General features: G+C 41.9%; 1 protein-coding gene across 3 annotated transcripts in view; it reads left to right on the forward strand.

Annotated features, from left to right (window-relative positions):
• The window catches only part of LOC132405377 (hepatitis A virus cellular receptor 1 homolog), a 96,558-nt gene that overhangs the window by 66,996 nt on the left and 5,477 nt on the right, over positions 1–24,085 (forward strand). For all 3 annotated transcript variants that reach the window (XM_059990135.1, XM_059990136.1, XM_059990137.1), the window contains 2 exons: positions 7,564–7,647; positions 22,099–22,175. In XM_059990135.1, the coding sequence (XP_059846118.1) occupies positions 7,564–7,647; positions 22,099–22,175 (161 nt within the window). The remainder of the gene's footprint in view (positions 1–7,563; positions 7,648–22,098; positions 22,176–24,085) is intronic.

Below are 24,085 nucleotides of genomic sequence, written 5' to 3' on the forward strand. Positions count from 1 at the left end.
AACACTGAGGATCAGAATGCGCCCTGTGTTTTCACACAGCAGCTGAACATTCGCGTGTGGGTGAATCTTTTCTGGTGCAGCACATCAGAGATTGTCATGTGGAGCTCACAAGGTGTTTAAATAGCATGGAGAGATTCATTAATGCTAATTGATTGAACATAACAGTGATATACAGTACACTGACGTCCATATTGGTTACATTGACTTCAGATCAGGCTTGGACATTGAGTAATAATCCAATTTGTATTTTAGATTAAAAGTTACCTCGTGGCAATGCAGTTTTCAGACTTAGAATAAAACATTCCAAGGTATTATTTTCAATAACAAGAAATTAGCTCAATTCTTGGCCAGTAATTAATCAAATTAAAAATCTGCAATTTTTTTCCACATCTGTTTACTTTATCTGGTACTTTCCTCTTTCTCCTGCAATCACTCAAGAAACCATTTAGAGGTTCTTCCAATATGGAGGAGAACATATTTTGATAACTGAATTTAAGTTAAAAATTGGTAAGTGCACTTTGTTTATAATTTTATGCTGCTGTACGATCTGTCATTTCTTTGTAACGGGTAACTGTCTGTACACATATTTGCTCTGATTAAATGTTCTTGTTCGGTTGAGCCCCAGTCATACCGACCTTGACGTGTATTGCTAATGAGAGGCGGCCTTCTCACCTCTGAGTCACGCGGCGTTAGAGTCAGCTAGTGAGTCAAGTTGGTGTACGTGCCCCGGTGACAGGGTTGCATTTGTGGGCTGCTCGTCCTGGATTTTGCATGCTGTTTAAGGATTGATTAAGTGGTTTATGGTGTGTTTAAACTAGTGTTTGGGGGAGTGAGGTGTGTCGTAATTATGGTACTTTATTATGGATGCCGCGGGGATTAAGGTTTGATGTGATTCAAGCGGTTATCCACAAGTCCTGCTTGTGTTCTGAGCAGCGTGTATATTGGAATTCACAACAAAGTGCTACTTAGTGCTGAGTTATGCTGAGTGAACGGCATTTTGACCAAACAGTAGGTAAGGATGTTGTGTTCGTCCAGGCTACCAGTGATATAACTGAAGTCGTGTGCCTGATAAAATGAGGGAGCCTGGAGAAAGTAGTGTCATGGGCAGTCCATATTTTCAGAGAAGTGGTGGAGACTTCAAATATGAAGCTGAGGGCGAAGACTTTAAAGACAAGTCGTTCTCGTTTTTGCGAAGTGAGGGGAAGGAGTTGTCAGATGTGAAGGAACTAATGGGTCCTTCAGCTGAGCTGGTTTCGGCAATCACTTCACTGGTGATAAATGCAGAAGTGTATCCGCCTAATCGTAGGCTGAGAGTGTTCTCCGGAGCCAAGCCCACCCTAATGGGGAAGGAGAAAGAGGCTTGGGCTGGGCAGACTACTCAGTTACTGGTTGAGTGGCAGTGTTCAGATAATGTGAAAAGAAGCCAGATTGGTAGAGAGTTTAAAAAGTCAGGCTGCGGAGGTGGCGAGTCTGGACTACACGCAAGCGTTATGGGAAAAGTTTCTGACATGGACAGCTCACTGCTCTTATGAACTCATTCCAGTAGAAAGGGAAGGAAATTTCTGCTTACATTTACAGGCTAGAGAGACAGTTGCATTGCTTGTGCCGTAAAGGCTGGGGTAAATCGATTAAGGATGGAGCAAGTTTTGAAAGGCGCGCTGCCACGCGGCATGATTGCTTTAAGCATTCGAATTGCTCACAAGATGCGTCCCCCTCCCTCGTTTCTTGAGCTGATCAGAGAAGAGAGGAGAAAAATATGATGAAGGCCTCCACCAGTCGGGTACTGTCCTGAGCCTGTTGCTGAAGCGACTCCTGATGTCACACAAGCGCGGGCTTTGCCAGATGAAGTGAAATCCCTGCAAGCCGAGGTATCTTGGCAAGCGTGGTGTCCGATAGGATACCTGACCCACCCGTAGGACTTACTAAGCAGAGAGATGCTGCTGAAAGGGGTCTTTTGCGAGGGAAGCAACTGGTTCTGTTTTTCTGTTTCAGCTATGGAGAGGATGGACATTTCAAGTGGGAGTGTGAAGGACAGGAAAATAGAAAACCATACAACGTAACAGCACAGAAACAGGCCTTTTCGCCCTTCTTGGCTGTGCCGAAATATTTTTTTTTGCCTGGTCTCACTGACCTGCACCTGGACCATATCCCTCCATACACCTCTCATCCATGTACCTGCCCAAGATTTTCTTAAATGTTCAAAGTGAGCCCCATTTACCACTTCAGCTGGCAGCTCATTCCACACTCCCGTCACTCTCTGTGTGAAGAAGCCCCCCCCCCCATGTTCCCTTCAAACTTTCCCCCTTCACCCTTAACCCACTTCCTCTGTTTTTTCTCTCCCCTAGCCTCAGTGGAAAAAGCCTGCTTGCATTCACTCAGTCTATACCCGTCATAATTTTATATACCTCTATCAAATCTGGAAAGTATTTGGAAGATAACCTGGTGGCTGCTTAAACAGAAAAGGAAGTTGGGAAACTTAGAAGTGGCCGAATAGGGAACAGCCTGGTGTTTCCGAGAGAACGTGTTCCATTCAATGTATCAAGGGAAATACTACTGTGCGCAACCCTATTCCTGAATGCTTAATGGGACCAGCCTAAGTGCAGTAGTTGAGACCTGTTGCTTTTGTCAGCCGGAGTCACCATTCGAAAGAAGGCACCTTATGCACGAAATGGAGTTTCTGGCATTGAAATGGGCGTGGTGGATAAGTAAAGTGACTATTTATGTGGTGCCAAGTTCGAGCTGAAGGCTGACAACAATCCACTGACTTATATCCTGATTCTGGCGAAGTTAGATGCCACAGGTCATCGCTGGGTGGTGGTGGTGTCTGCTTATAATTTTAGTCTTAAATATCAGCCGGGGAGTCGGAACATCGTTGCGGATGCATTGTCCCGACTTTATCGTGAGGTGCTGGAAATGGACGGAGAGTGGGAGAGCATTCCTGCCTCCGGTGATGAAGCAATATGCTAGTTTTCCAAAGTGGGCGAATCAGAGGCAAGGCTATGGCATGGTGGAACTGTGGATCATTTTGGAATTTCTAGTCGTGCCATTCCACAAGCATGTTGCAACTTGACTGCTGTGGAAAAACGGAGCAGCTGCCTGCCTTGAGTCCAGCGGAACTGGCAGCAGCCCAGCGAGCCAGCTTTGTATTGGTGCTGTTTGGTCCACTTGTCAAAGGAGATATGCCCCAAGTTGAGAAGGCAAAACGCCCTTTCATGAGGAATGGGACAAACTGGATTTGAGGAACAAAGTTTTACACAGGGTCACGTTTCCTCCAGACCCACCTCGGATTTCCCAGTTGGTTTTGCCTGATAAAGTCTCCCGGTGAGAGGGTCAGTCGGGGCAGCTGGGGCAGCTGGGGCAGCTATTTATTTGGGCCAACTTCCTTTCTTAAAAAAAAACACAAAAGCCAAATCAAGAAAATAGCCTGGATTTCCTTCATGTATTTGGGACACTATTCCGCCTATTTGGGCAGTAGGCTGTTGCTGAACAGTTTAGAAATGGGATCAGAGGCGCACGCTTGTGTGAGCGTTAGAAATTAAACTGTATTTAGAATGATCAGTTTTTAAAAAGCATCAGTTGCGCATGCTTGCGTTCAAACGGCAGTGTTTTTCTGTCACTGATAACTGGCCAGAACTGAGCAGTGGGAGAATTCCGAGCCGCCTTGCTCATCATGGTTTCAAGCATTCAGGCTTGAAGATGCCAGAAACGGTCGAAAGTGCGGGATGACAACCTATTATTTGCCTTGGGGAGTCTGCACTGGTTTTGCTCATTCATGGGCACAGCAGATGAATTCTTCTGATAATTATTAGGAAGTAAGTTTTGTACTGCAACGTATTGACAATGCTCTAACAAGTTCCAAATTTCATTTAAGTACCTAAATTGTTACTCAGTTAAACAGTAGTTTCTTTTATATACCTTTTAACTATTTTCATGAAACTTTGGCTAATTTGGGGACCCTCTTAATTTGGCCAAAATGTACTGGTCCCAATGTGTCCCAATTAACTGGAGTCCAATATGTATTGTCTTCAGCATTAGTGTGTCTGTACAAAATAGCAAATTTTAGATTTCCAAACATTCGTTAACAGAAATGGGTGTAGAAGGAATCAAACTGAGTGAAGGACACCAGACCAAAAGGTGATGGTGTGGCAGGTGTGACCCTTTAACCTTCAATTCATCAATTCTTACACCTTGACAAGAGTGAGCATGAGACAAGGTGGTCATCCTGCATCAGTAAGGTCTTGCCTTAGTAGAAATTTCATGGTGGACAGGGATTTCAAGATGTGCTGTCCAAACTCTTTTGAAGAATCACACAGAAATGGGCAAGGTTGAAGACCAAAAATGCAGTGGTGGGCCACAGAAACTGCATGCAGCAGACTGATGTCCCTTCTAAGTTGGAAGAAGTCCAGCACTACTATCAACTTCAAACTGTCAGAAACCACTGGAACCCAAGTACACTCATCTCCAGACTGGAGAAGTCTTGTCAGAAGCTGTCTTCATGGAAGAGTTTCTGTCAAAGTTCCATTTCTCCGAAGTGGAAACAAAGTCCAAAGACTCACCTGTGCAAAAATAATGCACTGAATTGCTGAACAATAGCAGCAGGTGCTCTGGACTGATAAGTCAAAATGTGAATTTTTGGCTCAAACAGGAGACAGTTTGTTTAAGAGCTGGAGAGAGTGCTATGTGGATGAATGACTGTAGTCAACAGTGAAGCACGGAGGAGGTTCCCTGCAGGTTTGTTGCTGTATTTCTGCAAGTGGAGCTGGTGATCTGGTTAGCATTATCTCTCAATACCATCAGTAAGGTGTCTGATTAGTGCCAACTTCATTATACTGGTGCAGAATGACCCCCAATACATGGTCAAGGTCATAAAGAACTATCTTCAGAAAAAAAGAACAAGAATCTCTCCAACAGATGAAATGGCCTCCACAGAGTCCTGATGCCAATATCATTGGGATTAGTTGGAGAGACAAGAGCAAGTAAGATGGCCAAAGACTGCAGAACTTTAGGACTGGAAGAAGAACTGTATCACATGTTCTATAAAAAGGTGAGCCTAGATGAGATCCCTTTTTGATCGCATAGCAACATAACTTGAAGGAAATGAAAAGACTTTATGGAAAAGTGAAAGGATTTGAAAGAGAGGCAGAAGGAAGGAAACTGTAGCCTGACTTTAATGGTTGGGAAGATGTTGGAATCCATTATTAACAAGGATGTTTCAGTCAATTGGAGGCTTATGGTAAAGTAGGCCAAGACAGTAGGTTTCCTTAAGGGGCATTCTTTAAGGAATAACACACAGCACAGAGAAGGGATAGTGGATATTGTTTACTTCGATTCTTCAGAAGGCCTTTGACATGGTGCCACACATGAGACTGCTTAACATGATAAGAGCCCATAGTATTACTGGAAGGATACTGGCATGGAAAGAGGATTAGCTGATTGACAGGAGGCAAAGAGTGGGAGTAAAGGGCCTATTCTGGTTGGCTGACAATGACAACTGGTGTTCCACAGGATTCATATTTGAATCATTTCTTTTTACCTTGCATGTCAGTGATTTGGATGAAGGAATTGATAGCTTTGTGGCCAAGTTTGCAGATGATACCAAGATAAGTGGGTGGGGGGGGGGGCAGGTTGTGATGAGCAGGGAATCTGTAAAGGACTTGGACAGATTGGGAGAATGGGCAAAGAAGTGTCAGATGGAATATAGTGTAGGGAAGTGTATACTCGTGCACTCTGGTAGAATGAATAATAGTAGACTGTTTTCCAAATGGGGAGAAATGTCAAAAATCAGAGGTACAAATTGATTTGGGATTCCTTGTTCAGGATTTCCTAAAGGTTAACTTGCAGGTTGAGTTGATGGTAGGGAAGACAAATGTATTGGTAGCATTAATTTTGAAAGGAATAGAATACAAGAGGAAGGATGTGATGCTAAGGCTTTATAAGGAATTGGTCAGACCACACTTGGAGTATTGTGAGCAGTTTTGGGCCATTTATCCAAGAAAAGCAGTGCTGGCATTGCAGATTGTTCAGAGGAAGTTCACAAGAATGTTTACTGGAATGAAAGGGTTAACATAGGAACATTTTTATGGCTCTGTGTCTGTACTCACTGGAGTTTAGAGGAATGGGGGTGGGGGGGGGGGAATCTCATTGAAGCCTATCAAGTTTTGAAAAGCCTAGATAGAGTAGATGAGGAGAGAATATTTCTTATATTGGTTGAGTCTAGGACCCAAGGGCTCAGTTTCAGAATAGAGGGACATTCATTTAGGTGAGAAAGAATTTATTTGGCCAGAGGGTGGTGAATAGGCGTCTGAAAGTGCTGCTCCATGGTGGGTGTAAATGTTATGGGATGACAGTCATTGAGGCAGGTTGCCACTTTTCTCATTGGCACCAGTATAATTGAAGCAGGTGAGTACCTCAGACTGCTGAAGTAAGCAGTTAAAGATGTTGAACACTCCAGTCAGTTGATCAGCACGGGTCCATTTACCCCTTCTGGACTGGACGTTCTACATGCATTCATCCTACTGAAAGATGATCTCAAGACAGCAGATCACAAGGTTATCAGGGACTGTAGGAGTTTGTTGAAGTGCCTCCATGTTTTGATGGTCAAAGCAAGCGTAAAAGGCATTGAGCTCATCTGGAAGTGCAACCTTGTTGTCACTTGGCATTCAAGCCTTGCTATAGTGTTCAAGCATCCTTCAGTGATTCAAGTTTAGTCTGTAATTGCTGCTACACATAAGATGGCTTTCTAGACATTATACCTGGACTATTTGAATTTTGCTTGGTTGCCAGACTTGTATATCACTCATCTGGCCCTCAGCAGATTGTGGATCTCATGGTTCATCCAGGGCTTCTGGTTGAGGAAGTCTTTAAATGATTTTGTGGTTGACACACTTATCTACAACCATTTTAAAGTGTGTGTCAGCAATGGTGCATTTGTTGAGATACAGGATTCCCAACCTTGGGTCCACAAATCCTTCTGTCAATAGTAGAGGTACATGATATAAAAAAAGGTTGGGAGCCCCTGGTTTAGATCCTCTGAGTTCTTGAACAGAGGCAGTTCTTGAACTTGAAGCAATCCTGTAGCTAGCCTGTGACTCCTGTGACCATTTCTTCATTGTCCTTTCTCTAGAGTCTTGTTATTTAGCTTCTGCCTTTATGCAGGTAAGAAGGCAATAGCTAAGTGATCAGATTTCCTGAAATAGAGTCTAAGCATGGAATGGTAGGCATTCCTAATTTTAGTGTAGCAGTGATTAAGTGTGTTGGGAAACCTGGTGCTGCAGGTAATCTGATGATAATTGGGTAGAGATTTATTCAAACAAGGCTGATTGAATCCCCTGACAGTGATTTGTAAGACATCAGGATAGGCTGTTTCTTGTTTGCTGATGGTGGCACTCTGCACCTGGAGTGCCTGTTTAACATCAGCCTTTGGCAGTATAGAGATTGCAGTCAGGATCACACATGAGAACACCCTGAGTAAGAAGAACGATCGGCACTTTATCGTTCCCGGTTCCAAGTCGGGGAACAAGAGTTCACTAGCATGGATGTAAATTATCTTTTCTTCTATTACAGGGACCAGCACAGCATCTCCTTCAACCACAACTGAGTCCCCTTCTACTGACAATGGAAGTGACATTACTCCATCTATTTATCAGGGTCAGTCTACAAATTCCAAACGTTACAAGTTGACTTCTGAACAATGATATTAAATGTTTTTTTTTAGTTGTGTAAACTGCACAATTGGTTAAAATGGACAGGAGTGCCTTGAAGTTATTTTTAATTTAAAGATTATTGTGCAAAACATTAACAATTATGGTGGCTTCAATTTAATGTATTGAATAAAGTAGCTTAGGAAATTTGCCTTTGTGATTGAATTGAAAATTAGACTTGCCTTTCATACTGTCGTATCCCAAAGCACTGAACAACTAATGGGGAACCAGCATTCAGAAATAGTGTTGTGGCCATTACCACCTATAGATTGAGATGCAGATTTTTGATTAAGACTGAGTTTTTGGTAAGAAATGAGGTAATTTCTTGTTTTCTGAAATAATGCCTTGAGATCTTTTACATCCACCTCAGAAGCTACAAGTAAATTTTGCATCTGAAAATAGACTGTCATTTGTCTGGCTAGTTGAGTCTCTTGCGTCTAACTTGCATGGAGGACTCAACATTTAGGAGCCTCTCTACAGTGTTAAAACAGATCAGAATCAGATTAATTCTGATTAATGTAATGAAATCTGTTTTGTGGCAGCAGTACTGTACAAAGATGTTTATTTATTTCAATAGTACAGTAAGTCTCTCGTCGAATGAGCCTGTGCCACCTAATTACACCATGTCACCAATTATCCATTCAGTAACAATGTAGAACCATGATATATTTCTTGCTCAGGATGTGGTGCATCTTGGAGGAGTATCTACATGTGCTGTTGTTCCATGTAGCTGATGATTGTTCTTGGGTGATAGATGTCTTGGGTTTGAAAGCTGCTCTAGAAGTAGCTTGGGTGGGTAACCCCCGTCCATTTGTTGATGACACATAGCAGACTCTGTGTGCCAATGGTGGAGAGAATGAGCATTTAAGATTGTGGATGGGATACCAATCAAAGTCGGATATTCTGAATGGTGTCAAGCTTCTTGAAGGTTGATAGCACAGTACTTGTCCCAATGAGTGGATAGTCCTAGAGTTATACACCATAGACTGAGGCCCTTCAGCCCCTCTACATCTTCATCCAAATCATTTATCTATACAGTATATCACAGGTAAGAGGTCACAACACTGATTCCTGTGGAACACCACTAGTCCCAGGTCCCCGTCAGAATAATATCCTTCAGCCACTATGCTCTGTCTCCTATGGCCAAGCTGATTTAATTTTTTTTAATCCAGTCAACCAGGTCTCTGTAGATTCCCTGTTCCTTAATCTTCTAGATGAGCCTACCATGAAGCACCTTGTCATTCACTTTATTGAAGTTGATATAAACAACATCTATTTTCATTAATGACCCACAAAAACCACAAACGTGTAAAACATTTTCATCTCCTCCTAGAGAAGGGTTTAGATTTGATCTCTTCTTACGAAATTAGGTGGGCAAGTGATTGATTTGTTCAGTGGAGGGAGGAGCACTTTGTAATCACTGACCATAATTATATTAGTTTTTAAGATCACTCAATATAATGTTGTAAACTGGGGTAAGGCTTACTCTGGCGTCGGACAGGATTTATTAAAAGTTGATTGGAAGAGGATGCTTGCAGGTAAGGGGACATCTGACAAGTGGGGGATACTTGAATGTGTGTCAGAGACTTCAGCACCTGCAGATTCCAATTAGAGTGATATACAAGTCTGGAAAAATTAAGGGACCTGGTTGATAACATGTATGGAGGCAGCTGGCTTCAAGCAATTATTATTGAAGAATATATTCAAGAGTACTCTTGAATTGAAGTTACAAGGGCAAAAAGGAGCCACAAGATGTCTCTGGCTGAAAAAATAAAGGAGATCATAAAAGATTCCAGAGAAGACTGAGAATAAAAGAGCAGCTGGAGTAAGAATTGGTCCTCAATGGATCACTTGTAGTAATCTAAATGATGAGCCATGGAAATGGGTGAGGTCTTCACTGGAATTGGTATTGGTGTATTTGTTGTCACATGTTGATATCGTGAAATGGTTATCTTGCATACTGTTCATTAGATAATGTGGGGTCATATTGAAAACGCTAATGTATATTTTTGTCTCTTGTGGAGAGTGACATGGAATTTAATTATTTCAAAGTTCAAAGTAAATTTTATTATCAAAGTACATATACATCATATACAGCTCTGAGATTCATCATGTGGGCATACTCTTTAAATCTATAGAAGAGTAACTATAACAAAATTGATGAAAGATCAACCAGAAGCACAGAGCATACTCTGACTCTATACAAGATCAGTTCTGTTTGGAGCTTGTTTGGACAAGTGACCAATGGGAATTATTGGTCCTAGGAAAGTATGCTTAATGTAGTGGGTTTAGCTCATGGTGTTGTAATTGTAATAGAGGAGACAAAACAAAAATCAATTTCCATTTATCACAAGTTTGGGCAGAGGGTTGAGTGACTCAAAATTGCATCCTGTGCTGACACAAAAAGCATTGAACTTTGCAGTCAGAGCTGGCTAATGTGAAAATAACAATGAGCAGGCAGCATGAATTTCATGCATGACCTTTATTGGGTTAGCCTAACTTGAGTAAGTTGTGCAGATCTCGTTTTCCTGTGTCACCCACAAGATAAACATTTGCATTTTCTGAGGGTTTTCTTATCCTCAGGGACAAAACCTGAACTCTAGTGGTTAACCGGTGGACAAATGTCATTAAAGTTGTCAGTTATGTGGAATTTGCTGTGTGATGGTCCTATGAGACAACTTCAGAAAAATTGCTTTTGCTAGTGGTTGGTCAGTCAGTCACAATCTCCGCACATTCAAAGTTGCAGTTTGGAGTTGTGATAGTCTGCATTTGTTTGGACAGTGGCCTAGTTAGTCCATTTTGTCCAGGTCTGTTAATGGCTCCTACATTTAGCTGAGGATCTCTGTGCAAGAAAAGCAAAGTGGGTCAGTCTTTACTTCACTCGTCAATTACCAAGATGATGAGCGGCTCGTTTCAGCAATTTGATGCGGTGAAGATAACTGTTTATATGTAATCTGATCTACGGCCTTTTTTGAGGTGATTTCGATAATTAAACTTGGAAATAAAGTTTGTTTTTAATTAGCTCTGGCTGCAACTGTTCTGCTTTGATGTACAAGAAGTATCAGATTGCAAAGAGTGGTGCCAGAAATTGGAATGAAGATCCTAATATAGCTTCACCTGTTCTACCAATGAGACTTTCAGACTGGTCACCCAAGAGTTTAAATCACATGTCAAGCATATAGTTTAAGTCACTGGCTGAAATTCTGGATAAGTGATCTTGGGACATGAAAATAAAACTGTAGATGCTGGAAAATGTGAAATAATCTTATTTCTGATCTTGAGACATGATTGAATTTTATTCCAGCGCATCATGGAATTTAAAATCCCTTGATTTTAAAAGATCTGGAATAAAAAGCTAGCTTCGGAAATGAGGGGCCGTGAAAGTACTGGGATCTTAGAAAACCTAGCTGGTTCCGTAAGTCTGCTGCTCTTGGCTAAATTGTTCTATGTATGACTGATAACCCACAGATGTGAGGTGACTGAAAAGGCCAAGTAACCCTTTGAGTTTACTGCAGTTAGGAATAGATAACAAATGCCAGCCTTGGCAGCAATACCTACATAAAGTCAACAGAAAAAGAAATCAGCGGCCTTGTCCAAAATGATTGATTAATGCAGAACAGGCCTACCTTTTGTGCACACACAATCTATCACATTTAAGTGTCTCCTAAAGCATTTGATTTCATAATCAAAACACACCACAGTTCACCCACCACAGGGTGCATATCTCAAGTCAGTGACTCAAGAGATGGATGGCTTCAGCTTAGAATGATTATCATTGAGTGTCTGTTAGGTTTATTATATAGCTGAAGCCTCTCACTGACGTATCCAAATGCAAAGAACTTTTGTAACGTTGGGGATAAGTTGTGTTTAGTTTGAATCTAGAATAATGCTGGTTCCCAGATTTCTGCACATTAGCTGCTTAATTCGTGTCACCATTTGAGAGCTTTCAGCAAAAGTCACAGTATTGGTGAGGCTCATTCTTTTTATAGGTACCCAGTGTTAGAACAACACGACGGATTACTCTTTATGTGCTTGTAAGTGAAACATTCAGCGCTCAACACTATCTGGAGCATGAAAATGAGCGTTTAACTGTTACCACCTTTGATCTATTTGTAGCACTTCCTCAGTAGCAAACTGACAAAGTAGCAGCAAGGCAGCTTAAACAAGTCTTGGATATGCCTATTGGCCTACAGTTTGAAGGTGGCTTGTTTATTATAATTCAGGAGTCATTTCCTGATCTTCCCCAAGGATTTTCCGTTTCATCACAATGCATGAAAATTTTTCATCACAATGTGATGAAAAGCTCTCCAGTTGTCCGCAATGATTGCAACATCAGCAATTCTCAAATTCCAACACCTTCCAGGACAAGACAGCTCTGTTGACTGGCACCCTGTTGATCTCCCAAAATGTTCCTTTGTGTGCAGTGGTTGTGCTGTGTTCAGTGTGCCATCTACAAAATGCACTGCAGTTCCTCATCTATTATACAGTTCCTAAACGCACAAACTCTATCACCAATGAGAACAGACAACAGGTCTTTAAGAATTCTTTCATTCTCACTGGCTTTAAATCCTGTAAACCCCTTCCTGGCAGTACTGCCGGAGAACCTTTGCCAAAAGGACCGCAGTCACCAACAACATATTAAGTATGAGTTAGAAATAACGAGATTTTCCATTGAAATGAATCACTTGGCAAGGGGAAAATGCTGACAAGTCACTTATCAAAGAGTCATAGAGCAATACATTACAGAAGTAGGCACATGTAGTCTTTTCTGAACTGTTAATCTGCCTAGTCACATGGACCCACACCAGAACCATAGCCCTCTGTACCCCTCCCATCCGTGTCGTCTTGGAGTACATAACAGAAATGGACCCAGTGGTTCAAGAGGCAGCTTGTCATTATGTTCTCAAGTGGCTGTTTGGGATGGGCAATGACCAGATCACAAAACTGAGTTTAAAGAATAATTGTATTGTCCAACCAACTAACCACAGTTGTAATTAGCTTAATGATCCAGTAGAGGGCCAATGTAGTTTGAGACCAGCACCAATTAAAAGAAACTGTATTGAAATTGGAGTGAGTGTCAGGCATTTTGTAAATTAAACTAATATGGGAAACTGATGACCTTTCAAGTCATGCTTTGGAAAATGCACAGAGAAGATGAAAAGGGCCACCTACAGTAAGCACTCAAAATTATCTGCTCCTAATTCATATGATTTTTGGAAATCAATGGCAGGGTTAAAGCCCAAAAGACATAATTAAAATCAACTGCAAAACTAATCTCGAATTATTCAGTTTGGTACAATGGCATGACTTGCACTAATCTCTGCCAGTGAACAACTTCCAAATTCTTGGGTATTTACCACGGCTACACATCTCAAACTTGCAACCCACAATTTGTACAAACACATAATTTTAATCTCAATAATTGGAAACCTACATTTTAAAAGGTTTGTTTATCTTTATAGCTGACTTTATCTTTCGTAATCAGCCAAATCTTTTGACTTACAAGCCAATGGAATATAAATGAGCACCTCTCCCTTGATATGTTGCCCAGTTCAGGAGATGGCATAAAGAGGGACTCTGCATGATTGGTATGGAGCCAGGGCAGGGCCAAGAGCAGCTGATGGTAAGATCCCCTGAAAGTCATGATGTAACTGAGAACTTCAATTGTTCAGACCATGGAAATTGTTGTTTCATCTTCTTGAGCAGTCCTTCGGGTTCCTGAGTATTTTGTGGTGACTGAGCCCACTATAGGTGATGCACGCTGTGGGTATTTTTTTTTAAATAGTGTTGTCCTTCCATTGGTTGTGTAGGACTTCTGAAACATGGGCTCGGGATTCTCAGCTTTATCCCAATTGCACCTTCTCCACTGAGAGTGGTCGTGGGCATGATTTCAGGAACGAAATGAGAATGTTGCAATATTTTCAGGGGCTTTGAAAAGTTTAACTTTTAAAAAACTCTGTATATTGCTAATCAGTTTCTTTTACAGTGCTGAACAGCATGTCTGCCATTGGATATGCAAACAATATAGTCTTCCCAATGAAGCCAACTGAAAAGTAGTGGTTAAATGCTAGGAATATAGGACTGGGAGAGGACATTGATTTTGGGTCTGTGTAATGAAGTGCTTGGTACACAATGAAGTCCAATGTAGCATTGTACTTGATGCCATGGAGCTGGAAGGAGTCTGGATCTAAGCTGGGCAGAGACTTTTGTATTGAATTCCTATTTCCATTGTGTAAGTGGTGATGAGCTCCACGCACAGACTTAGAGAATAAAAAGGCAGCTTGGATGCCCCATTTTTGCCAAGCATACGTCACTGTGCAGTCTAGTAAGAAGTGTCTAATAGTCGCCATTGTAGCTTCACCTGCAGGCTGATTGAGTGCAGGCCACGAAAACCAAGATTGTTTCTTCAGGAGGCAGGGGTGAAGTCCCAGATTTTGAGGACCGCCCAGGTACTGGTTTCATCAACTTGGACTTGGCCCCTTTGAAGAAGTTTGCACTAATTCACCTTGACGAAGTGCTTTGAGGTTGGTCATGAAGCACATCAGCTCCAGCCTGAGGGGTGACCTGGATCTGTTCCAATTTGCCTGCTGTCACAACAGATCAACAGCAGATGCCATTTCATTGCCTCTTCACTCAACTCTGGAACACCTGGCCAATGAAAGTGCATACATCGGGATGATCTTCATTGATTATCATCCCCTTGAAACTCATCACTAAACTGCATGACCTGGGCCTCAGCACCCCCCTGTACAACTGGATCACTGTCAGACAACTGTTCGTACAGATCAGCAACAGCATCTGCTCCACATACACCATCAGCTCAGGTGCACTGCAGGCTCGTGTGCTTAGCCCCCTAGTTCTACTCGCTTTATAATTATGACTGTGGCTAAGCGCAGCTCCAATGCTATATTTACATGACACCACTAATGTGGCTGAATCAAAGGTGGTGATGAATCAGCACATAGGAGGGAGACTGAAAATCTGTTTGAGTGGTAGCACAACAACAACCTCTCACTCAATGTCAGCAAAACTAGAGCTGATTATTCACTACAGGAAGAAACAGCTAACAGTCCATGAGCCATTCCTCATTAGGGACTGGAGCTGGAGAGGGTCAGCAAATTCAAGTTCCTTGCTGTTAACATATCAGAGGCTCTGTCTTAAGATGGTGCCGGTGAACTATAGCAACTTTCTGTGGGCTATGTACAATACTTGTACATATACCTCTGTTGAAGTACTCTCACCGCTATCTGCAGCATGTAATTTCCCTTTAAGCAATGTACTTTTAAATCAACTTATGAACTACAGATTTCATGATCTTCTGAATGACTCCGTGAACATAACTCTTCAGCAAGCAGGCACAGTACCTTTAAGTGGCTGAAGGTTAATTGGCATGGCTGTAAGTGGTGGTGGGCTCCAAGCCAGAATGAAAGAGAGGAATGAGACCTCCTCTACCCAGCATTGTGTTAGCAAATGTGCAGTCACTGGAGAGCAAGATTGCTATATCTGAAGAAAATGAGATTGTTGTTGTACGTTGGATGGAGAAATAGCTTACTCCCAGCACACCAGATAAGGCAATCAGACCCAAAAGCTTCTCCATTCACAGGATGGACTGAACAGCTCATTTGGAAAAGGCAGAAGGTGGACATGGGTGTTTCATGATAAACTCCTGGTGGTGCTCTGATGTGGTGGTTTTATTGAACTCATGTTTCCCCAGCCTTGAACATCCAGTGATCAAATGCTATCCATTCCATTTACCTAGGAAGTTCCCATCCATGATTTTTACTGGAGTTTACGTACCACCAGCAGCTGACTATAATCAGTGCTTGAAACACTGAACAATGCCGTCTCCAAACCAGAAACAGTCCAATCCAACGCAATTAAAATCCTAGCCGGGGACTTAGACCAGGCTTGTTTGAAGAAATCCCTGCCCAATTACCATCAGCATATAACCTGTAGCACTAGAGATCTCAACACATTAGACTAGTGCTATAAGATAATGAATGCCTACCATTCTATGCCCAGACTATGTTTTGGTAAATATGATCACTTGGCTGTCCTTCTCCTACCTCCATACAGACAGAGGTTAAAGAGCAAAGTTCCAGATATTAGGACAACCAAGAGGGCATCATGGGAGGCAGACTAGCAGGTGTAGGATTGCTTCAAGTTGGTGGAGTGGGCTGTGTTCAAGGACTCATCTGGGGATCATGGTTGTCACAGACTTTTTATAAAGAAAAGTCATAGACAAGTGTTTCCCCACACAATCATTCAGAGTCTTCTCCAACCAGAAGCCCTGGATGAACCATGATATCCACAATCTGGTGAGGGTTAAAACTGTGGCATTCAAGTCTGATGACCAAGAAATTTACAAGAGGTCCAGGTACAATATCTAGAAGACCATCTCATGGACTAGTGGCAATTCTGGACTAAACTTGAATCAATGAAGGATGCTTGGCAGATATGGCAGGGCTTAAATGCTGTCACCTCATAAAGTAAAGCCAGCAAAATGGAAGACAACAGAGCTTTGCTTCCAGATGAGCTCAATGCCTTTTATGCTTTGACCCTCAAACCTGGATGAGCCATCACAAACTCCCACACTTCCCAACAATCCTGTGATTTCTGTCTGAGGCTGACATGAGAGCAGCCTTCAGGAGGGTGAACATAAGAGAAGCCGAAATGGGGCACTTGGCCAAGTACTGAAGATCTGCGCTGATCAACTGTCTGGAGTGTCCACTGAGATCTTTATCCTCTCGCTTTGGTAGTTGGAGATACCAGCAGGATTCAGTTATACCAGGGCCTAAGAAAAATGTGGTAACCTGCCTCAATACCTGTCATCAAGAAGTTCTTGCATTTACAGTGATGAAGTGTATTGAAGTTTGGCAATGAAATGTATCAACTCCTGGCTGAAAGGTGATTTGGATCTGCTCTAATTTGCTTACCAGGTCTTCACTCAACCCTGGAACATCTGGGCAGTAAAGATGCATGCATCACTATGCTCTTTATTGACTACAGATTGGCATTCGATACCATCATCACCTCAAAACTAATCAATAAGTTTCAAGACCATGGTTTTAATACTTCCTTGTGCAATTGGAGACTTGATTTCTTCACTTGCAGATCTCAGTCAGTTCGGATTGGCAACAACATCTCCTTCACAACCTCCACCAGCAAAAAGCAAGGCTGTGTGCTTAGCCGCCTTCTCTGCTCACTTCACCCTTGTGACTGTGTGGCTAAGCACAGCTCCAGTGCCATATTCAAGTTTGCTGACACCAAATCAAAAGTAGCGACGAATCAGCTTATAGAAGGGAGATTGAAAATCTGGTGTTCTAACAGCCTCTTTCACAATGTCAGCAAGACCAAGGAGCTGATAATTGACTTCAGGGGGAGGAGACTAGAGGGCTATGAGCCAGACCTCATCAGAGGTGGAGAAGTTCAGCAACTTTAATTTCCTCGGTGTTATCATTTTGGAGGGCCTGTCCTGGGCCCAGCACATGTGCAATTATGAAGAAAGCACAGCAACACTTCTACTTCCTTAGAAGCTTGTGAAGATTTGGCAACACATCTAAAACTTCAACAAACTTCTATAGATGCTTGGTGGAGTGTATATTGACTGGATGCATGTCAGACTGGTATGGAAGCACTAATGCCCTTGAATGGGAAAATCCTAGAAAAATTAGTGGATTTGGCTCAGTTAATCATGGGTAAAGTGCTCCCTACCACTGAGCACATTAACATGGAGCTTTGTCACAAAAAAGCAGCATCCATTATCAGGAACAACCACCACCCAGGTAATGACTTCTCAGTGCTGCCATCAGAAAGAGGAAACAGGGGCCCAGGGCTCTCACCACCGTGCTGAAGAACAGTCATTTTCCCTCAACCATCAGGCTCTTGAACCAAAGTGGATAACTTCATTTTCACTTGCCCCATCATTGAAAAGTTCCCACAATCTCAGGACTCTTCATCTCATGTTCTTGATATCTATTGATTTGTTTTTGTATTTACAGTTTATTGTCTTTTGCACACTGGTTGAATGCCCAAGTTGGTGTGGTCTTTCATTGATTATATTATGGTTTGTTGGATTTATTGAGTATGCCCACAAGAAAATCTCAGGGTTGTATGTGATAACACATGTACTTTAGTAACAAATTTATTTTGAACTTTCTGCTGGGACCAGTATGCATGTTATCACACAAAGCACGACAGCACCTCTTCTTTCTTAGAAGCGTGTCACCAAAACTTTGACAAGCCTCTATAGCTGTACAGTGGGTAATATCCTAACAGGTTGCATCATAGCCTGGTATGGACACACCAATGAACAGGAAAGGGAAAGGCTTCAGAAAACGGTGGATGTAGCCCAGTGCATCACAGGCAAAGCCTTCCTGACCATTGAGAGTATTTACATAGAAGCTGCCACAAGAAAGCAGAATCTATCAAAGTTGAAAGTAAGTTTATCATCTGGTTATGTATACCTTACAATGATTCATTTTCATTGCAGGTATTTTCAGGAAAAATAAAGAAATACAATAGGATATACAAACAATGCCGAGATAAAGAGTGGCAGGCAATTAATGTGCAAAGGAAGACAAATTGTACAGATATAAAATTAAGAACATGAGTTGTAAAGAGTGAGTCTGATTACAGGCCCCCACCATCTAGGCCATGCCTTTTCTCCACTACCATCTGGCAGGTACAGAACCCCTGGGTCTCATGCCACCAAGTTCTGGTAGTTAGTCCTTGCAGGCTCCTTCCTGAGCCAGTGTGATTAGCTTCATTCGCCACCACTCTGCAGGTCAGATAATCAGTTCAGACTCACTTCCAAGGACTCTCGTCATTATTTTTATTTGCAGAATTTGTTTCCTTTTGCACATTGGTTGTTTGTCTGTCTTTATGTGTGTAGCTTTTCCATAAAATTCTACTTTTCCTTGCAAATGCCTGCAAGAAAATTAATCTTAAGGTAATATAACATACTTATTTTGATAATAAGTTTATTTGACCTTTGAATTACCCTGCCACTGGCACTGGGCCAGAGCCCTCACCGTTGCTCATCAGCAACCTGCCATAGTGCTATAGCCTACGTTGAGATGATGTAGTCATCCCCTGAGGCCATCTGCAGTTTGCGCCATAAGTCACCAACTTTCCAGCAATAGTACAGCATCGCTGGGATGAAGGCAACACAGAGGCCCACAGAGACTGGTGTCCCAATGAGACCAGTGGACCCCTCTATGAAATGTAGCGATACTTTGTTTCTAAATCTTGGTTTAAAAGCTTATTTTGTGGTAACTTCTGTTTTTGTAATGTGACTGGGGAGAAAGAAAGATTGTGTGAAAATGGGAAGCGAAGGTGTAGGATTGTTGCTGAATAGAGGCTGAATTAAATTCTGCTTTTATACCTTAAGCCTTATTGCAGTAATTATGAAACTACCAAATTAGTCATAAAAGCACATGTATCATGAACATCCTTCTGTAAAGGAAAGGTGACCCCCCAGAGATTGACAAGCTGCAGTAACAGTCTAAAGATTACTGGATGAGAAGCTGGAATTGTGGACTATTGTCCATCAGTAGATGCACTGTGGAGATCATTCTGACTGGCTGCATCACTGTCTGGTATGGGGGTGGGTTCTACTGCACAGGATCGAAGTAAGCTGCAGAGAGTTGTAAACTCAGCCAGCTCCATCATGGGCACGATCCTAACTAACATTAAGAACATCTTCAAAAGACAATGCCTTCAGAAGGACCACCATCATCCAGGTCATGCCTTGTTCTTGTAGTTACCATGAGGAAGGAGGTACAGAAGCCAGAAGGCACATATTCAATAATTCAGGAACAGCTTCTTCCCCTCTGCCGTTCGATTTCTGAATGAACATTGAACCATGGACACTATCTCACTTTGTTTTATTTCTATTTTACTATAATTATTTATATATTTACTGTAATTCATGTTTGATCTCGTTAAGTATTCAATTCTACTGCTGCAACAACAACAAATTTCATGTTGTATGCTGATGATGTTAACTCTGATTCTCGTTAGTTTTGGAGGTGTGTTGGAGTGTTTTTCCCAGGATGGAAGTGTTGTGTATGTAAAGGTAGGGGGGATGTTTAAAGGAGATTTACAAGGAGAATGACAGATGCTTGGAATGCACTGCTGAGGGAAGTTGTAGAAGCAGATACGTGATCAACATTTAGACAAGTACATGAACAGACAGGGAATGAAGGGATACATACCACACGCAGGAAGATGGGATTGGTTTGGTTGGCACAGAAATCATGGGGCAAAGGACCTGATCCTGTACTGTAATGTTCTATATTCTGGGTTCACATCCATCATGGTAGATGGAATACTTGGATTTGAGCAATTAAGTAAATACTTATTTTACTTTTTAAACCTTGTTTCAATAATGATGTAACTGTAATTTTGGTTATATTTTTTTAAAAAAAGCATCTGATTCACAAGTGATTTTCAGTAAAGAAAATCCTTATCCAGTCTAGGTGTGTCTCCGGAGGTTGATTCTTAACCAGCTCCTCATTTCAGGGACAATTAGGAATAAGCATTCTATGTGAATAGTTAAATTCTAAAAAAATTTTCTTCACCCTCTTGCTCCTTAGAATGGTGAGGTGTCAGAAATCATTGTGTTACTTGAGCCCGTGAAAGTGGCAAGAACAACAGTGGTCAGTATTGTTACTTGTCATGGTGGCTTAAATGTAGAAGGCATTGTGAGATCAGTATGCAGGATGGAACTAGTTTGCTGTTTATGATTGCTGAATGTTGAGGAAATTAAATTCCTGAGCAACACACACAAAATGCTGGAGGAGCTCAGCAGGTCAGGTAGCCTCTTTAGAGATGAATAAGCAGACAATGTTTTGGGCCGAGACCCTCCTTTAGGACTGAAAAGGAAGGGGGAAGAGCCCAGAGTAAAAAGGTGGGTAGGGGAAGGAGGCTAACTAGAAAGTGATAGCTGAAGCCAAGTGGGTAAGAAAGGTAAAGTGCTGGAGAGGAAGGAATCTGATAGGAGAGTGGGCTACAGGAGAAGGGGAAGGAGGGGAGGACCCAGGAGGTAACGATAGGCAGCTGAGAAGTGGTAACAGGCAAGGGTGGGGAATAGAGAAAGGTGGGGGGGGATTTTTTTTATCGGAAGGAGAAATTGATATTCATGCCATCAGGTTGGAGGTTACACAGACAGGACATAAGGTGTTGCTGCTCCACCTAGATAGTGGCCCATATCAGAATGGGAGTTAAAATGTCTGGCTACCAGGAAGTCTGTTTCTGGCAGGTGGAGTGGAGGCGCTCAATGAAGCGGCTCCTCAATTTACGATGGGTTTCGCCAATGTAGAGGAGGCCACACCAGGAGCACCAGACACGAAAAATGACACCAGCAGATTTTCAGGTGAAGTGTTGCTTCACCTGGAAGGACTGTTTGGGGCACCTGAATGGAGGGGAGGGGAGGAGGTGAATGGGCAGGTGTAGCAGTTAGGCTGCTTGCAGGTGCCAGGAGGGAGATTAGTGGGGAGGAACGAATGGACAAGGGAAACTGTGGAGGAGAGGCTTCTTGTTTTCGTTATACAGGAGAGCTGGCATATAGGAATTCATGGCAATGTAAATGCAGGCAAAGATACTCAGAACCTGAGGAAGCATGTAGTTCCTCATAGTTGCATATTGAATCTCCCTGATGAATTCCAACTGGAAGAATGCGATATTTCATTGACTATCCTCATGCAACAACTGGTGCCAAATATATCTCCTTCTCCGGCCTGGAAGAAGATTTGGCCACTGAATAGCCACCAGCAGACTCATCCTTGCTGAGTTTGTAGCTGTGGGCTGACAGAGTTCAGAAAGGTTCGTGCATGGATATGAATTCTCCCTCTTCCACTGCCACCAGCATGGCCTGTTCTGAATGGCTACTGCTCATCTGTCCAGTCATAGTGTATTTCAGTGGAAACCAATTGCACATATGGGAGCAGCTAGTTTGTGCTGGAAGTCAGTGGTAAATAAAATGTCCTTCAGTGGCTGACACATTTCTGTGTGCCAAAATAATACCAGATCCAATTTTATGAAGGTAGAAGTATAAATTAATTGCACTAACAGCCAGAAGATGTAATCCAAGAAGCCAATTTATAGGTAGTTGATGAGCAGAGCGCAGTCTTGTCTTTGGTAGTTTTACAAAAATGAAGCACCATGATTGGCCTATAGCTCCTATGGCCCTGCACCACAAACTGGATGGGGGTAGAGATGCTGTAAACAAAATCCAGCGGCAAGATCTGTTTTAAAGCAACACAAATATAATTTCTTTTGGGCATTATTTTGACAATTGTTTTTACAATGAATCTTTGACAATAGTAATGTTTTGGCACTTTGGTACAAAGCAGCCTTCCAATGCTTAACTTGATTTTTTTTTCTCTCTCTGAAGCTTCTTCAGCTGGAACGACCGAAGGAATTCTGAGCTCCGCAGCTACTACCAATAAGCATAACGCTATTCATAATAAAGTAAGCATACATCAAACATTCAAACTGCTTGACAGCTAAAGCATTTCTAAAATATTGTATATTCTATTGCAGGTGTTTGAATGGGTGCTGTATTAAATTGGTCTCTCAGCAACGATTAAGCACTATATATTGATTTATTGGCCTTTTGGCAAAATTCTACAAAAGGAGAATGGAATCCTTAGTACAAACTTTAGAAGGTTTGAAGAGTTAGTTGCAGTTCAGCTCAACCATCGTGGGCCAAAGGATCCAGTCCTGTGCTGTACTATGTTGTATGAAAATCTGTGGATCCACTTCCAGGTTCTTCAAATGCCCAGGGTGCACTGCCCACAGTTTAAAAAAATGAAAGCCTTTGTTACTCAACTCAGTGAGGCCCTGATTGAAGGAAATCTATCGCAGTCAAACAGTTTCTTCTTTACCCCAGTACTGGTGTCAGTGTCCCATGAATTGAAACCTATTCTGCTCATGCTAATATTTGAGCCAGTCATTTAATTCCCTACTTCTTTCTTCCTTCCTCCTCTCCATGCACCTTCTTACTCAGACTTCTGTCCTCCCTCTCTAGTCCTGATGAAGGGTCTTGGTCTTGGTCGACTGTTTACTCTTTTCCATAGCTGCTGCCTGGCCTGCTGAGTTCCTCCAGCATTTTGTGTATGTTGCTTTGGATTTCCAGCATCTGCGGAATTTTTTTTGTCCTTAATTCCCTAATCATATTTACCTTGGATGAATTCGCACACAATTTGGGTGATAATCCAGAGATTAACATCTTTGTGGGTTTGATTTCTTATTTCAAGTCTAGCTGCTCAAATACTTTATCCTTTTTCCTGTTGTATCATTGTTTCCCACCTGGACTACAACAACAGGTTCTTTCCCTTCCTGCTCCAAGTTCCTCAACCTCAAGAGTTGGCCATAACCCAAGCACAGAACAGGCACATATATTCAGGACTCATGCTTGCAACCACAGAAAATGATATCTACTCTCATATCTGTACTGTTCTATTCCACTACTTTTCTTTCCAGTCCTTTATCTTGAATGGTTTCTGTGCATCTGTACTGTGGCCACACTGTTCAGCTACCCTACATCCTGAATCAAAGTATCTGGATGACAAGTCACACTGTCTGAACCTAGATGACAGCTCATCAATTCAGAGCTGAAATTATGCACACTTGCTATATGTACAGTCTCCATGGATCCCAATGACTTCCATCTGTCCTGCCATGTCTGTCTTAAAAAACGTTTAGCTTAAGTAATGTATTTAATTTTACTGCTACCTTAAACTCACCAAAGACCTCAGACATTGCACTTGCTAAAACACACTGTAGTTTTAGGTAGGTAGAGGCATGATGTATATTCCCATGAGGCATTGTGGGTTCAATTAACCAGTTCTAGCTGGTTATTTAGTTACAGTACTTGGTATACTAAAGGCTATTTTATATTGCTTCAATGTATCCTACAAGTTAAGCAATTTTAACTGAAACCAAACAAATAAATCCATGCTTGGATAAAATTCTTAATTTCAGGAAGAAACATTCTTTAACCAAATTAGAAGGTATTTTAAAAAAATATATTAATAGTTAAAGAATTTCTTTTACATTGCATTCTGAATTGCTGTCTTTTTTTATTTGGGCTCAGGCATGTTGAAATAAGTATATGCTGAGAGTTGAGGAAAGAAAACAATTCTCAAAACTAATTTAATATTGAGTCCAATTTGCACCCAGACAATGATCAAAGCAAAAATTTTACCTGGATATTGAAGAGGTTAATATGTGGTACCTGAAAAATAGAGGTGGGGAGCTTCACCATGTAAGTGTTTCAAATGTTACCTTTGTTGTGGAAAGCTTCATAAGCCTACCTGTGTTAACCACATTCTACCTACGCAGCTTCCCTTCTACTTGGCTTGTTCTATTTGAGGTGT

Source organism: Hypanus sabinus, chromosome 15 (assembly GCF_030144855.1).
Source record: "Hypanus sabinus isolate sHypSab1 chromosome 15, sHypSab1.hap1, whole genome shotgun sequence".
In the NCBI taxonomy this organism is placed as follows: domain Eukaryota; kingdom Metazoa; phylum Chordata; class Chondrichthyes; order Myliobatiformes; family Dasyatidae; genus Hypanus; species Hypanus sabinus.